At 42.0% G+C, this 16,919-nt stretch overlaps 2 protein-coding genes across 2 annotated transcripts; both read left to right on the forward strand.

Annotated features, from left to right (window-relative positions):
- Nucleotides 1–355: 355 nt before the first annotated feature.
- Nucleotides 356–4,930, forward strand: ftr83 (finTRIM family, member 83). The gene is made up of 7 exons (XM_076750142.1): nt 356–1,012; nt 1,436–1,531; nt 1,723–1,956; nt 2,438–2,597; nt 2,728–2,784; nt 3,386–3,454; nt 4,248–4,930. The coding sequence occupies exons 1-7, from the start codon at nt 437–439 to the stop codon at nt 4,772–4,774; spliced, it is 1,719 nt and encodes a 572-aa protein (XP_076606257.1). The 5' UTR covers nt 356–436; the 3' UTR covers nt 4,775–4,930.
- A 2,184-nt stretch (nt 4,931–7,114) lies between these two features.
- On the forward strand, nt 7,115–12,294 carry ruvbl2 (RuvB-like AAA ATPase 2). The gene is made up of 14 exons (XM_076750512.1): nt 7,115–7,196; nt 8,464–8,518; nt 8,670–8,725; nt 8,991–9,132; nt 9,308–9,437; nt 9,521–9,587; nt 9,739–9,845; nt 9,951–10,044; nt 10,134–10,352; nt 10,431–10,549; nt 10,850–10,969; nt 11,046–11,175; nt 11,334–11,448; nt 11,913–12,294. The coding sequence occupies exons 2-14, from the start codon at nt 8,464–8,466 to the stop codon at nt 11,936–11,938; spliced, it is 1,380 nt and encodes a 459-aa protein (XP_076606627.1). The 5' UTR covers nt 7,115–7,196; the 3' UTR covers nt 11,939–12,294.
- The last annotated feature ends 4,625 nt before the right edge of the window (nt 12,295–16,919 follow it).

The following is a 16,919-nucleotide window of genomic DNA, read 5'->3' on the forward strand; positions in this document are numbered from 1 at the left end:
CAGCACATTTTGTGCTCTGTTTGTACCCCTTCCTCAAACATGTATGAAGTCTTCAAGGTTTATATTGGACAGCATATATTATACTATGTTGGCTTTATATTTTTATGTTTTCTACATGAAATACAAACAAAGCATATGTATCTACAGAGGAACTAAACTTTTTTTTTCAACACCTAACAAGGCTTAACACTACATCATACTTTTCATTCCTTGCTTTAGATTCTGTAACTGATGGAGGCATTCACTGTGCTCCTTTCTTGCCCCGCCCTTGTTTGACTGGTTTCGGCTTAACCAGTTCAGCCTTCCTCTCTGTTTACTCTATATAGCTTGTGCCCGTAGTACCTGTGGGATCACTTTGCCACTGTGCTGACACGAGTCACAGACTGACTTCACAGCATCTTCACTGCATTACAGCGGACAGCACTGAGTTGTCTCCATGACATCCGAACAGGACGACTGCTACCTGTGTAAGGAATACCTCAGGGATCCTGTGTCCATCCCATGTGGCCACATCTTCTGCTCCATTTGCCTGAAGACATACTGGGACCATGCTGACCACACAGGATCATACCTCTGCCCACAGTGCAGGGTTACCTACAACAAGAGGCCCACCCCGAGACGCATGGGAGGCTCCCGGCACTCCACCATGCAACGAAACACCGAATCCTTTCCACCTCCACCTCCGTCCCCTGACTACAACTATGCAGGACCCCAGGATGTAGGTTGTGACATCTGCATTGGCAAGAAGCACAAAGCCATCAAGACCTGCCTGATGTGTCTGGCCTCCTACTGTGAGAAGCATCTCAAGCCCCACTTTGAGTCAGCCACTTTCAAAAGGCACAAGCTGGTGGATGAAATCGGCCACCTGGACAGACAGATCTGTCCCCAGCATCAGAAGGGTCTGGAGCTGTTCTGTCGCACTGACCAGATGTGTATCTGTGTGCTGTGTACAGTGAAAGAACACAAAGGTCACGACATGGTGTCTGCTGAGCAGGAGAGGGCGGAAGAGCAGGTAGGTGACACTTTAATTATGGTCACAACTCTGGTTTTTCTGCTAAAATGTGCTGTGCCCAACATGACAAATATTGTTTCATGCCATGAACCTTTCGTCACTTGTGAATCAGTGGTGACACATGTACATATCGTGGTTCATTGTGCTAATGACACAGTGGCAGGTCATGCATGAAAGAGCTGCTTACAATAGATTAAACAAGCCCATAAAACAAAGCCTCGAGCTTTTACTGCGGCACGCCCGCATGAAAACAAGGCTGCTACCTGCACGTACAACTCCAACTGACAGCTCTGAGCTGTACACTGCTATCGTCTCATGTTGAAGCTTAAAAAACATCTTGGTTAGATGATTTTGTCAGTTTGAGGTGTTGATTTGTGGAATTGCTGTCACCCTCATAAACAATGCCTGTTGTTTTCCTCATAGCAACGGCTGGGTGCCACCCAGGCCGAGATCCAGGAGAAGATCCATGACCGACTCAAGCAGATGGAGGAACTAAAACAAGCAGTGGACTCACTCAAGGTTTGTGTCACTGTCATCCATCAGATAAATGAGACCAGACTAACTACTCCAGATTGAAAGGAAATTTAAATCAGCTACAGACACAGACAGACATTCCTTCATGTCGGAGTGGGGACAGCCTCTCAGTGTGCTAGTAAAACCAGTGTGACACCCGGCTGATTGATGGCATTTCATTCATGTTTTTTGTGCAGAACTCAGCCCAGAGAGCAATGCAGGAATGTGAGAAGATGTTCAGTGACATGATACGCTCCATTGAGAGGATGCAGCAGGAGATGACCAAGCTGATCTCCTCCAACAAGAGAGCAGCGCTCAACAACGCAGAGGGCCACATGGAGCGTCTGAGCCATGAGATCTCTGATCTGAAGAGGAGAGACAACGAGATCACCCAGCTGTCCCGCACTGAGGACCACATCCACTTCATCCAGGTATCTGACAGCCGCTTAACAGAGGCATGAGCCACATTCAGCATCACATTGACAATATGATAATGGAACAATGCCACCACCCATCCGTCCTGTACAGGGTGGCAGAGCCTATCCCAGCACAGCCTGGACAGGCCACAACTCAACCACAAGGCCAACAGACAAACGTGTATTACTAAATATATCTAGTACACTGTATAATGCGCATTTCCATTCTGTAGTCTTAGTGTATATCATTCATTCATTCATTCATCTTCTATACCTGCGCATCCCATTTCGGGGTTGCGGGGGGCTGGAGCCTATCCCAGCTAGCAATGGGCGAGAGGCGGGGTACACCCTGAACCGGTCGCCAGCGCTAACTGAAAATGTGCCATGTGTAGTACAATAACGCTAAAATGTACTGCAAACTGCAAAATGAAAAAAACAAACAAAAACAAATTTAAAGCACATTATCATAACTGTGTTTCTGTTTGTTTCTTATCAGAGCTACCACATGCTGATAGCCCAGACGGAGGCTGAGGAACTGCCTACAGTGAGCGTTAACCCCTACTTCACCTTCGGCCCTGTCACCAAGGCCGTCTCTGAGATGAAACAGCACCTGAATGAATTCAGCAATGAAGAACTGGTAAAGGTAGCCAAGGCAGGTGAGTGTGGAACCAGTGAATCTAAATAGTCTCATTTACCTTCACTCCTCTGGTATCACAAAGTACATGGGGTGTTATGAACATATTGCTGCTGTTACAATATTAACTCGTTCATTTTGTATTTTTGCAGTGAACAAAATGGCCTTCTGCCAACTGGATGAGTCCAAGAAGAGACGGTCAACAAAAAGTGAGTAACAATATTATTACAAAGAACTTTTAGACAATCCACAAAACCAGCAGAGCTATGGTGATTGGAAATCATATAGACCCTTACTGCTGCCAAGCATTTCCCACTGGAAACAAGCAATAATTACAATAAAATCCTTAACATAACTGTTCTCCGTGCCCATAAAGTCCAGGGTGGGGTTGGAGCAGAGCTTAGCTGGACCATGACATTCATTGGAGGGTAGCCTCAGGTCACTCAGTTGCAACAGGGTTAAATGTTTACTCTGGTTAGAATGGCAAACTGCCAGTGAGTTTATATTAACAAACTCCTCTGGAATAGAATTTGGCTGAGCTGCAAGGATTTTGATGATGGCAGGACTAGATACCATGACAGAATCTGGGTTAGTGTAACAAGAATATCAACACTGCCCACTTACGCTGGGTTTAGAAATAACACATGTAATGTGCAGTTATTGATGGTTAATTTTCTATGATTAATAGCATGACGTAATAGAATGTAACTCTAGATCAGTAATATCAACAACTCCTTAAATTTAAAGCATTATAATCCATTACACCACTGTCACTATTTTCTGACATGATACACATATTCACTTTCACAGGTGATGAAGCTGCCATGTACAGGTCTGTACCAGTCCAGGAACCTCATCACAGGGACGAGTTCCTGAAATGTGAGTCTGCGCTGTTTCCTTGTTTTCTACACTGACACAGATCACTGCTCTCCCTGCTCACTTCAGTGCAAAAGGCAAATTAGATGCTGATGAAGTTCTCTGTCAGACCCTGTGGCTGACCACAAAATCTGATTGTGTGACCTCCAGTGCTATATATATATTGTATTGTCATTGTCATTGAGAACAAGAATTCATTGTATTTCAAAGTTGATCATTTCAGTTATTAACTTTGGAAAACATGATGTTTTTTTTTTTTCCCAATATAACAAAAAGTCTTACAGTTTTAATCAAATTGTCTGGGGCCAGTTTTAATCAGTATAAACAAATTGTACGACCTTTAAGGTCATTGGAGTGGGAGTTCAAAGGTTGTGGGTCTCACTTTACAGTTAAAGTTAAAGATGCACTTTGTTAGATGGACTTCTGTTTGTGGTCAAACTCACAAGCAGTGTTGATACCTCTGGCATTCCAGATAATAGGCCGGGCAGATCTAGTCGAGGCCACCGGGTGTCTCACCAACTGTGACCTGCAGAGGTGGAGGCACACAGCAGGCAGGTGACATCTAACCACTGAGATTATGCCGATTTCTGTGTCCAGTCAGAGGGTCTCCTGCTTTTAATTCAAATCATGTTAATCCTGTTATTGTAGAAGTTAGTTAAAAATGGTGGCGCAGTGGTGAGGGGTGCTTTAAGCTGCTGTGAGGCTTTGTCCATCTTAAGATTTTCCTCATTTACATTTAACCCAAGCAATTTAAGTGCTTCCTCTTGTGAAGTAAATGTTTAATCTATCTTCCTAGATGCTTGCCAGCTCACTCTGGACCAAAACACAGCCTACAGACAGCTCTACCTGTCTCGGGGGAACAGGAAAGCTGCCCTCAAAAGAGACCCCCAGTCTTATGGTGACAACCCTGCCCGGTTCGACTCCCTGCCCCAGGTCCTGTGTGTGGAGGCTCTCTCTGGAGGAGCTTACTACTGGGAGGTTGACTGGAGCGGGGAGGGGGCTGCCATCGGAGTCACCTACAAAGGCATCAAGAGGACGGGCTACGGAGACAGCTGTCGCATCGGCTACAACCGCAAGTCGTGGAGCCTCTTCTGCTCTGATTCCAGCTACTCAGCCCGCCACAACAAAGACCAGATAGAGGTCAACGCACCTTACTCATCACGTATAGGGGTGTTCCTAGACCACGCTGGGGGGACCCTCTCTTTCTACACTGTAGGGGAGACCATGTCTCTCATCCACCGCTTCAAGGCCTCCTTCAGTGAGGCTGTCTATCCAGGCTTCTGGGTTTGGTACGAGTCAGCTATCAACCTCATCCCACTGTGATTAACCTCCAATGATTGATGTACAAATGTGTTTCAGCTTTGTTATGGATTAAGAGAACAAAAACATAATAATACAATACAATATGCTCTGATTATATGTTGTATTATTATTATATTTTAAATGATTGTTTTTTTTAGACTCCATGCAGAATGTGGATCAGGGGAACTGTGATAACTGTGAATATTTTGCAAATCAACATGTGTGAAACGTAAGATCAGGTGTATAAAGTGAATGAGCATCTAAATGATTGATTGAAATAATGTACTTTATATATTTGATTGAAATATTCCATGTGATCATTTATATACATCATGATACATTTATTTTTTACCAATAAACATTTGATGGATACACTGGGGTGTTTTTATTTCATACTTCTATTCTGACAATCTTTCACTGCACAGAGTAACTACCTCTCAGCCTGAATGTCGTGCACTAAGAAATGAACGTGGAGATGGAAGAAAACTGTCCATCCGTTCATTCGAGCTCTGTCTAATCAGATCCAATGCGTGTAGTTACTGCTGCTCTGTCTGTGAAGTGCGGTGTTGGTTTTGTGGAGGTCTGAGGGGTTTGAGAGGAACGGTACAGGAGCAGGTGAGGTGTGACTGAGAGGCTCCGTCACAGACCGTTGAGCTTCATCTACCAGCAGTTTCAAATGTTTGTGGTATGCTGGACTAAGGTATGGTCCAGTCTCACTCTAAGGATCACAACACTTCAACAATGTCTGGATTCAGGCAGATACATTTGTGATGCAACACATGAGCAAGTAACTGTCCACTTCATCGTTGCAGGAGTTAAATTGATGCAGTTCAAGCTAGTGGACACTGTCTCTCTTTACAATAATATTAAGGGCTTGTCAGTAGCCTGATAATGAAATTGCACAGCTTTTCATCTTTAGTTTCACTGGCAGCATTTTAGAACTCAGGGAGTATAGATTAACTGGACATTAATTCAACCAAGAAAATATATATATATATATATATGTCCTGGACATCAAACAGCTCACTCATACAAAATGGAAGACAAAACACAAGCCAATGATTACACACCAACAAACATCACGACCGATAGCACTGGCAAACAAGAGGTTTTGTTCCAGTTCTCATCCTCTGTAACTTTCACTATCCGTCTCTTGTGATGCTGCAGTGAAGTAAGTTTACATTGTGGAACCACAAAGATACAGTAGAGAGGACTGAAAACCTCCAGAATCCTTAAGGTTATGGTCGGCAGGTGAGATTTGCTATTGGTGAGTAATACTGTATCTCTTATTGATATGTTTTCCAGATTTAATTTCCCCACAATTTTTCAGAACAGGTGGTCAAACTGACAGATCGGCTCCAGACTTACATTTAGAAAAGTGAGAGATTTTAAAGAATATGAAACTTAGAAAGAGAAACATCAACGGATCTCAGTGCCCATGCATTAGAGACATTTTCTGTTAAAAGGTTGCTGATTTTAGTCACTGAGATACATCTAAACTGCCAAAAACTAATATATTGTGTATTATTTGATTTTTACATGCAAAAAACTGGTGACAAGCAGCATGTAAATAGTCAGTTACTGCTGACAAAATGCAGACTGACAGATAGTCTGGTGGGCTGTCACCGTGTTAATTTGCTGTAACTCCGGTGAAACCTGTAAAATCACTTGTGAGCCTTGCTACCTCTAGTGGAGAAATGAATGCAATGCTCACCAGAGCTGTCATCCACCACTATTCACCCAACTCTGGGAAAGCCTCAGTGTTCAAGGATGATTCACTGTTGGAGATGCAAAAAATTCTGAAACAGATCAAGATGTTTGCTAGCCCCTACCATAAAGTTCACTGGCAAGAGAAGACAATATTGGTCCATCTTACGTATGGCTTAGATCTTCTAAACACATACTATACTCTGTCATTGTGGGACTGGTTACCTCAAACAACATGTTAGAGGCAACTTTCCTGAACAAATTCACCCTACAAATCTCCGTACTTTGTGTTTTGTAAATTCTACATTGTGTAATTGCATACCTGTTATTTTGCACCAAGAGAGAAAAATAAACAATTAATACAGTCAGTGACTGGTTCTTTATGGACCTTTTATTCGGGAAATGAGCCAAGCGATCTAACAGCTAGTCTGCTAACTTAACAGCTGGTACAGTCTACAGACTTAAACGCACAGTCTGTCAGCCAAGCGTACACGAACAGGCAGCCCTAACACAGACCACTCACGAATTAACTGACCTGTAATTTAATTAATTAACAGATTACAAGTTTTTTTTATCCATTCATACGGCTGTTCTTTACCACCGTGCCTATAGAGGGCAGTCAACTTCAATACTCAGATTGAAAAAGAAGGACTTGTTTCTCGTCGGACACATTTGCCCAGCGCACCATCAGAAAAAAGCGCCGCATTCTCACATTTTCGCAAGTGTGACTGCGCAGGTGAGTGTAGATTTATACGATGGCTGTAGTAAATACTTCAGCGGTAGACATTAGTCTTTCATAGTCTGATGTCGTAGCATGTTTACTAGTACTTGAATTCCTCCCAGTCGTTCTAGCATCAAGAGGGGATGAGTAAGAATACCTAGTTCCTGTGAGAAAGCAATGAATGGAGCTAGCTAGTTTGCTAACATAACATTAGCGAGCATATAGTATTTTACTTTACTCACGCTCTGGAAAAGATAGCAAAGATTTGTAGCATTTGTATCATTTCACTCAAATTCAAATGTCTGACAACCGAGGTTAATTTTGTTTTACATGAAAAAAAGGCAAATTTGACAAACTCAAAGCCACAGCAAGATGCTCTCTTTCTTGTGTTGTGGCATGCGTTACAACTGTCACTATGACAACCGACTGGACAAGACAGTCCTGTAAGTTAGATTCAAGTCCTCCAGCTTGGTTAACTAACTTAATATTAAGCACTGAAAGTTGGGGTAAAACCTGACGCTTTTCCTATTTAGTTCGGAAGAACTTAAGCGTCATCAGAGATGCAAAGCATACACGGAAATCGTCCTGATCCAGAGTACACTGAAAGTCTCAGGCACCGGATTTATTGCAGACAAAATTGCAAAAAATAAGCAATCTGGATTAGAACTTGGATTCATCAGTGCTGGATGCCGTTTTCCATTCAGCATTATATCAGTTCACCAGCCTCAGTGAAGGTCTCTGATCTGTTATCAGCCCAGCCTCCAGAGTATTTCTCTGTCTCTGTGACTTCATGTCAGATGCAGTCAGCCATCTGGTGCACAAGGCAGAGACTCTAATGAAGCCACAGACTGATTTTGTTGTTGATTTGTTTCATTCACATTTTTTAAAATCAAGAGTTTCAGTTTTTGGATACCCTTTTAGATGAAGTAAGCCACTGTGCTAATTTATAAGGTCGTATTTCTGTAAGATGAGAATAATATTTAGTGTCTCCTCTGTTGTGTGTTATGAACTGAATTCCCATCATGACTGCAGAGAGTTGGACAGTTAATAGGACTTTAAATACAAAGATTGGAGTCACAAATATTTTTCAATCAATGTTTACTTATTCCTTCATTACAGAGTTATTACAGTGTCCAATAGCCCCTCTTTAACCTCTGATAAAGGTCTTTTCCCACTAATAAGAGCCATAGATAGGCTGGGAGTACTATTCATCTTTTGCAACCATTTATTGATTTTTTTTATGTTGAAGATATTTCTCCTGTCTGCTTTTAACTGAATGCAGATGGCGACTACAAAGGTTCCAGAGGTTCGTGACATCACACGGATCGAGAGAATTGGTAAGCATCCACATTCACACTGAGATCAGGACTATCCGACTGTTCATGGAGTAATTGAATGTGCTTTGATAGGTCAGCCATAATGTGTGTATGTCACTCCCTCTTCCAAGTGTGGTTAATATTAATGTGTTCATTTCTATCTGGTGTTCAGGAGCACACTCTCACATTCGTGGCCTTGGTTTGGATGATGCTTTGGAACCAAGACAGGTAACATTAAGTCTTCAGAGTACGTAGCTGTGGGACTTCTTTCCTCTGTAACTGGTATTTAACATCTGAAGAGATGCATTTAGGAATGTAACTCTAACTGTGAGGTAATGTAAGGTGATTACCTGGATTCCAGTGTAGGTCAAGTAATTCTTGACTGGCTCAGCATATGATAATGAGCAGAAATGTGAATTCAACAGACTGTGCAGATGTTCATTAATATGCGTCTAATTTGGCTTCAAGGATACCTGTTCCTATTCACCTGCAGGTGTCTCAGGGGATGGTTGGCCAGCTGGCCTCCCGTCGGGCAGCAGGGGTCATTCTGGAGATGATCAAAGACGGCCACATTGCTGGCAGAGCAGTGCTGATCGCTGGCCAGCCTGGCACAGGAAAGACTGCCATCGCTATGGGTAAGGGCCACATTGGTAGCTTTCCAGAGCATAATATCATTTCATTGTGCTCCCCGGGAAGTCATATTGTTGCCTTGCATTGATGTAATTGGCTTAAGTTAGGTTTTCGTTAAACCAAGAGTTCCTGCTCCCAGATGTAGCTGAGTTTCAGCTGAGATTTGTTTTTTTAATGCAGGCATCGCCCAGTCTCTTGGCCCTGATACACCCTTTACTGCGCTGGCTGGTAGTGAGATCTTCTCCCTGGAGATGAGCAAGACTGAGGCACTCAGCCAAGCTTTCAGAAAAGCCATCGGAGTGAGAATCAAGTGAGTGAGGAAACACAATAACCGTGTTTTCTAATTTTTATTCTTTAAAATGAATTGCTTTTCACCGTGGCTTTCTTTTCCAGAGAAGAGACAGAGATTATTGAAGGAGAGGTGGTGGAAATCCAGATTGATAGACCGGCCACTGGAACGGTAGGCTGCTTCAAGAGCACTCATAACTGACTGTCTTACACACTCGTTTATGCCTGTTTTGGAAAAACTTTCACAGAATATACTGATTGAGCTGCTGAACACTTTGCTTTTGTTAAAAACAAACTTCCTCATGTGTAACTTTGTCTCCCAGGGTGCCAAAGTGGGCAAGCTGACACTTAAGACTACTGAGATGGAGACCATATATGACTTGGGCAACAAGATGATCGACAGTCTCAGTAAAGAGAAGGTTCAAGCGGGGTGAGTTCATCTCTTGTTCATTTATCTTTACATATGAGTCATTCAGCCCTGTCCAACAGCCCTATGTGATCTACACTGCCCCTCTCTCTCTCTGTTTTCTCTTAGAGATGTTATTACCATTGACAAAGCCACGGGAAAGATCAGCAAGTTGGGCCGCTCCTTCACCCGAGCCAGAGACTATGATGCCATGGGAGCTCAGGTATCCTGTAGCTGTCACATCGATTAGATTTCAGTGTCATGAAATCACACAACACTAGATTCATGTCTTTTTGTGTGTTGTCCTTGTAGACGCAGTTTGTACAGTGTCCAGAGGGAGAGCTGCAGAAGAGGAAAGAGGTGGTCCATACAGTGTCCCTGCACGAGATCGATGTCATCAACAGCCGCACACAAGGCTTCCTGGCTCTCTTCTCCGGAGACACCGGAGAGATCAAGTCTGAAGTCCGTGAGCAGATTAATGCCAAAGTCTGTGAGTGGAGGGAAGAGGGCAAGGCAGAGATCATTCCTGGGGTAGGTTCAGCTCTGTGTGGCTGTGTTTAGATTTGCTTTGTCTGTGATTGTACTTGACTTCTTTGTTTGTGCTTCCAGGTCTTATTTATTGATGAAGTCCATATGCTGGACATGGAGTGCTTTTCCTTCCTGAACCGTGCCCTGGAGAGTGACTTGTCCCCGGTTCTTATTATGGCCACCAACAGAGGGATCACTCGGTACTGTTGACGTCATTTTGGTTGTCTTATTTAGGAACATTAGGAACAATCCAATATGGATTTTTTTTTTTGTCCAGTACCTTTTTTGGGGGAATTTTAATTTCTTATACCCTGCCTATCTGACTGTTAGACTACTGTAAAAATATTGACTTGCTCTGAATAAGAATTCATTTTTCAAGTCTTTAACATTTCTTTTCAATACCAATGACCAAATATGAGCTAAATGAATCATACCATACTTCACGTGTCACCCTGAATATCGTGTATATAACACGGAGTACCCACTCTTTTACCTCTCAGTATCCGCGGCACGAACTATCAGAGTCCTCATGGCATCCCCATTGACCTGCTGGATCGCCTGCTCATCATCGCCACCTCCCCTTACACTGAAAAAGAGACGAGGCAGATCCTCAAGATCAGGTGAGAATCGGCGTTGATCCGTTTCCCTCTGTGCAGCGTTAGAAAAGGGACGTCAACCTGCACGGTTTCATTTCAGGTGCGAGGAGGAGGACGTGGAGCTGAGCGAGGAGGCTCACACTGTTCTGACTCGCATCGGCATGGAGACGTCACTGCGCTACGCCATCCAGCTGATCAGCACTGCTGGACTGGTGTGTCGCAAACGCAAGGTAAGCTCAGTCTGAACAAGCAGATTGTATTTCTGCAGCTGTAACACAAAATCTGTAAGCAAGTTTTTTAAATCATCAGATGGTTTATATTTCAGAGGTTTAGTCATGGAGTGAATAGCCTTGGTGGTGATGTCCATTGTGTGTTTTGGCTTCTTCAGGGGACAGAGGTTCAGGTGGAAGACATCAAAAGGGTTTACTCTCTGTTCCTGGATGAGGCCAGATCCTCTCAGTACATGAAGGAGTATCAGGATTCCTTCCTCTTTAATGAAACACGTGAGTTTGCTGTTCATCCTCTCTGTCTCTGGTAGTAATTTCTTGGCTTTGGATCCCACACAGCAACCGTTCACTTTGATACGAGCACAAATTAAATCAAAGTCCAACAATGCATCAAAATGCTGAAACAGACTCTTCCCCAGGGGCATCTGCTGTAAGCTGCCGCAGTCATTAGAGAAGATTTCAGTTTTTATGTGCTTATTAAGACTGCTCTCCATAGTGCTGATTCATCTGTAGTTATGCAGCAAAGCAGAGAAGAAATAGAGAAAAAGAATGAATATATTCTGCTCAGTGTTTGACGAGTAACCTCAGATCCGTCAATGTTGTTTAAGATAAGAGAGGGAATTGTGATAGTTTGTGATTGTGAAAATTTTAAAAGAGGGTGATGTTTTTCACTCGACAAAAATATCGAAATTGTACCTTACATATTGAATAAGCAAGATGTACCTGTTCTTACATTCCAGAAACCACTCAGATGGACACCTCGTAATGAAGACGACGGCTTTGTTTTCTGACTTAGTTTTTATGTTGTTGATCGCCCTCTGGGTTTGGGGTCATTCAGAACTGGATTTTACTTCAGTATTGAATTAAATTGAGAATAGAATTAAAATGTATTCAATTCACTGAATTCCCCAACATTTTTCTTCTCTGTTCACCTTTAATTCTCCATTGTTTAAGTACAAATTTATTTACTGAAATGTGACTTAATTCTGAGTTCATCACATTTCTGTCACACATCACGGAGGCCTTGTGGCAGGAATATCCATTCCTTTAGTGCTTTCTTCTTTTTTGACTTTTCGTTACATTATTTTTATGAAAATGATTAAACAGGCTTTTCTAAGCACACTTCTGAGATCTGTTTTCCTGTTTGTCACTCAGTCTTGAATGCCGCTGAACAGATTGCATTGGAGAGAAAACATTAATTGGAACATCATACAACAAGTTTTTTGTTTCATTTTGAATCAATGACCTGCACCAGTTCCAGCAGCGTCACTCAATTGAAACTATACCAAACCCAGACTATTGTTAGCCCAGTGTCCTGGCCCATATACGCAGTGGTCCCTAGGATTTAAGACTAAAACCTTCCTGGAACTCCTCACAGCAGTTGCGTGAAAATCGTAAAATAATTGCCAGTAATATCAAAATGATTGTTTTCCCTGTTTCTCATGATTGTAAGAAAAAACACATCTATACTGTGTTACACTAATGACCTGAGTGTGAGGTTGGTTCTCTGTCAACATGCAAGCCTACTGGTCAAAAACAAGGAAGTGATACACCATCAATAGAAGGGAGAAAGAAGGGGAAGGAAGGGGGAGAGAGATGAGAGCAGGGCTAAATCAATGATTAAACAGAAGATAGATATAATGTGGCCTCCGAGTCAAGGTGGACCTGCTCCTGTCCTTGTGTACACAAAAAAATCTACAACCTGATGCACATTTTTCTGTTCACAACTGCAAGCACTTATTGACTACAATGTACATATTAGCATATCAATGTTGAAAAAATGTCAACATATCCTTGAAGCTCCTGGCCTACTTTGCGATCTTGCTAGTTTTTGTTTTTGGCTCATGAAACTTGAGACAACTTTGAAACAACTCTTAACAAGAGAAACAGTTTAAATACCCAACATGATGATAAACTGAGTCATAGCTGACAGAACATGCTGTATATGACAAACGAGCTCAGGACAGAAGTTTGAAACAGTTTGAAACGGTGGCCACAAGGTGGAGCCCAAAGATCTCTCCTGCCACATCTTTTCTACAAACAATACAATGTGCAAACTGTGCTGAGACGAATGTGAGCCACGCAGCAAGTCAGGCAGCATTGCTGACAGCCTAAAATATCTTTCAGTTGCATCAATTTACTGAAGACTCTGTATTGTATGATGGGTGTGAGTTCATACTGTAAGTGACTGCAGCTCGTCCACACCTCAATCTCACACCCAGTCTGATGCAATGTAGGTGCTACCCTGCTCTGGCAGAAACACACGCACTATGGGACAGTCTTCCTCACACCTAGATTCTTCAGTATGTAGATAATCAGATGCTTGGTGCAGCACACGCCATCCCAACATTCTTTGTGGTGTCATTCCATTATGGGTTATGATATGTTTAAGTCATGTGAAGATGCCTATTCTGTCAAAAAGGATGTAACTGAGTCACAATCTAATGATGACACTGACAACATTTATAGTTTTCACATGATGAAAGTGGTCTCAGTGCTGTTAGATACTCATCAGGTAGTTCTTGTCATTGGCTTCTAATATGAGCATTAAATGATTAAAAGTACTCCATATTGCAATTGGTTCAGCAAATTTACTTTTAACCAATCAGACTTATCACAGGAATGCTGTTCAAACCACAGCCATGCTTCCAGCCATTAATATCATCTGCAGTCCTCTACTGAGACTCTCCACTTGATTCACAGCCAGTTAGAGCAGATTAATCAATTTTACCTGCATATAGTATGAGTATAGTGCAGATTGTCTCCTACGTAGAAATGAATATTTAATGTGTAGTGCTGGTGGGAGAGAGCCCAGCGTGGATTACCCCGCTGCCAACATCCCATAAATCCCCCTTAGTCCCACGAGGCTGCTGATTCCCGCTGTATCTGATGGATTCATTGGTTGGATTAAAGCTGGTAGATTTCACCAGGGTTCAGTTTGGATGTAAAACACCCTACGCGTGTTGCCTCTCTTGGGATAAACCCATTTTCTGACTTTGATGATTTCTGTGATTTACTTGATGTGACGAAATGTGGAAATCGTAATCAGAAGTTAGAGAACAGAAACAGAATCCTCCCTCTGAGCAGAAGTGCACCAGTCTCCATGTATTTAATATGGGTTTGAGTAAACTTGACCTGAAGACATTTCTTATTCTTCAGCGTCACTGTGAGTCCACATCATTGTTTGCAGGTCACATTCAGCTCAGGCCCTCTGTGTGGGAGCAGGTTTTCTTGGACTGCTTCCCGCTCTTTGTCTACACACCACTGTCCACAGGCTACAAGGCTGCACAGCATGCTAACATGTTGTGGCATTTTGCCTGCTGCACACATTTGGATGCCCTTTGTCAGGCCATGCAAGCATCCTCCAAATGTCCCCACTGCACAACCCCACCCTTCCATCCCTCACTGCGGAGGTTTGTTACCGCCAGCTGATTTAGCTCTATAAGAAAGGCAAAAATCAGTTAAGAACCTTGCAAACGCACGACTCTACTCACTGCTGAAGATTTTTGATGATTTTCACCTGCGTCACACTGACAGACAGGAAAGCTCTCCACACTAATGACTGTGTCAGAGGTCAATTGACATTTTCATAGTCGAATGAAGCTTTACTATGAATGTCATTAGCTTAATGTATCCATGTCAAAATCCATTCCGTCACTCATGAAATGAATTGAATTGTTGATCAATTTCATTGATCTGAACTATTGTCAGCTCAAGGTAGGATTAAAGCACATGTCCACTTCTCAACCTGGATTTGGGTTTGAGTCCTTCTGAATTTCATGTCATAAATCAGAATGTGTTGCCAAGATAAAAAACTTTTGTTACACAGCTGTCACTGAGAGGTGATTTTAGACTAAAAGGTTCTAATGTGAATTAATCAGCACATTACGCAGTCATGGACATGTGACTTTGATTTCTGAGTTAACTGTTATTGTATGTGGTCACACACTAGCCAAACACTTTGAATGTGACTGGGAACTCGAAACTGTGACAAGATGATGCTCCCTGCTGAAAGGCAACTTAGCATGCAAACTGATTACACTAGAACACGTCACATGTTGCCTGTTTTCTTTATCTGGACACTTACACTTGACTCTTGACTCAAGCACCTCTCAGAGATGTATTTATGCAGAGTTTGACAACTCAAAGCAGTGGTGAGGACCAGAAAGTCAAATTAGCTTTAAATGCAAAAAAAACGACTGATTAACACAACAATGGCCACTTAATGTAAGAATGGAAAAAGCCCCTTTAGCGTATTTTCTGTGCTCTTATATTTATTATTGAGTCTCTTTTGCCACATTTCCTGTCTTTGGTGTCATGTTCCTTAGATAGGATCATAGAATTCAAACACCATTTGAAATATGCTGCCCTTGAATGGATGTAATTTGTGTCCATATCCTGAAGTTTCCAAGAAAAAATAAACCTTCATTCTTTTTCTCTCACTGCCATATGTGAAAGGGCCGAGCGTGTGATTCCTGTGGTAAAATTTGAGAATGAGGTCAATGGAAATGCACCATACTGTGCTTTCACATATGGAAGTGAACGTCTTTATTCTTTGATGTAGGAAAAACAAGGTTCAGTGACACAATGTACACATGCGACATCAGATTTGACAGCCCGCAAAGTAAATTAAGGAGTGGTTTAAAAAGAAATACTGATACTTTCATCAGTTTGGCATTGAATTAATCCAGACCCTTTCAGAGCAGTGCAGCGTCCTTCCAGTGTGAGCAAAAAGTTTTCAGACTTTATTTCAGCACAGCTTAAAATGCACGACTTTTCTGCCTGAACTGATCTGAAGGCTGAGTGGCAACGTGCTTTCAGTCTCAACATCATTGTCTGACAGTGTGCAGTGGCTGGTAGGTCACCTACCATCATGAATAATCTATCAGCCCCATTTATCACACAATGACATTCATTCATTTGTGGCTAGCAGCTCCCTGCTCTCATTCCTCTGATTGTGTAAGAGGTGAGGAACATAAGAGAGCAGAGCATGAAAAGAAGTGACGCAAATCATCTTAGTTTAATTAAGGCTTTGGCAAGAGTCACCTGGATAATATCTGATTTAAATGAAGGTTAAAGACAGAGAGGCAGTGAGTGTTTATTCGGTAATGACAGAGGAACTATAAATGGAAGACAATGAACACAGTGCTGTTACAGGATTTATTTCAATACTTCATGCTTTCCTCGTTGACAACAGAAGTCCTCATTTGTGAGACATAAAGGTCTTTTTAAAAGTTTTTTTTTAAACTACTTTCTTACTTTATTATGACAAATCAGTGATGACTTAATCTCCAGAACTGAGATGTATTAATCTGTATTCGCACAGTATTCACAACTGTGTAGTTTGCAAACATCATATATGGAAATGACTTTATGCCAATTATTTGACTTTTGAATCTTCTAAAACATGACAATGCTCCGCATAGGATTGTAAATTCTGTTTTATTTTGTATTTTAAAACAAGTCTACATCCACAGTAGCAGCTCTGTGAGGCTGTATTTACATGCAATGTAATGCTAATCTCAGCGTGCTAACAGGCTTACAATGAAAATGCTATCATTCTGATTTTGAGCATGCATGTGTGACACTTACCATATTCATCTTAGTTAGTGTGTTAGCATGTTAACGTTTGCTAATTAGAAAACACATTGTACAGCTGAAGTTGATGGCATATCATTAGTTTTGCAGGTATGTTAAAGAATACATTTTTTAATCAGTTACAGACTGATGAGTATGTAAGTTTCATC

The sequence above is a fragment of the Chaetodon auriga genome, chromosome 15, assembly GCF_051107435.1.
Source record: "Chaetodon auriga isolate fChaAug3 chromosome 15, fChaAug3.hap1, whole genome shotgun sequence".
Classification (NCBI taxonomy): Eukaryota; Metazoa; Chordata; class Actinopteri; order Chaetodontiformes; family Chaetodontidae; genus Chaetodon; species Chaetodon auriga.

Coding starts and splice junctions, on each gene's coding strand:
- ftr83 (XM_076750142.1), top strand. CDS start 437: ATGACATCCGAACAGGACGACTGCTACCTGTGTAAGGAATACCTCAGG. Junction 1,532..1,722: donor AAGCAGTGGACTCACTCAAG/GTTTGTGTCACT, acceptor TTTTTTGTGCAG/AACTCAGCCCAGAGAGCAAT. Junction 2,598..2,727: donor GGTAAAGGTAGCCAAGGCAG/GTGAGTGTGGAA, acceptor GTATTTTTGCAG/TGAACAAAATGGCCTTCTGC.
- ruvbl2 (XM_076750512.1), top strand. CDS start 8,464: ATGGCGACTACAAAGGTTCCAGAGGTTCGTGACATCACACGGATCGAG. Junction 8,519..8,669: donor CACACGGATCGAGAGAATTG/GTAAGCATCCAC, acceptor TCTGGTGTTCAG/GAGCACACTCTCACATTCGT. Junction 10,970..11,045: donor AGGCAGATCCTCAAGATCAG/GTGAGAATCGGC, acceptor GTTTCATTTCAG/GTGCGAGGAGGAGGACGTGG.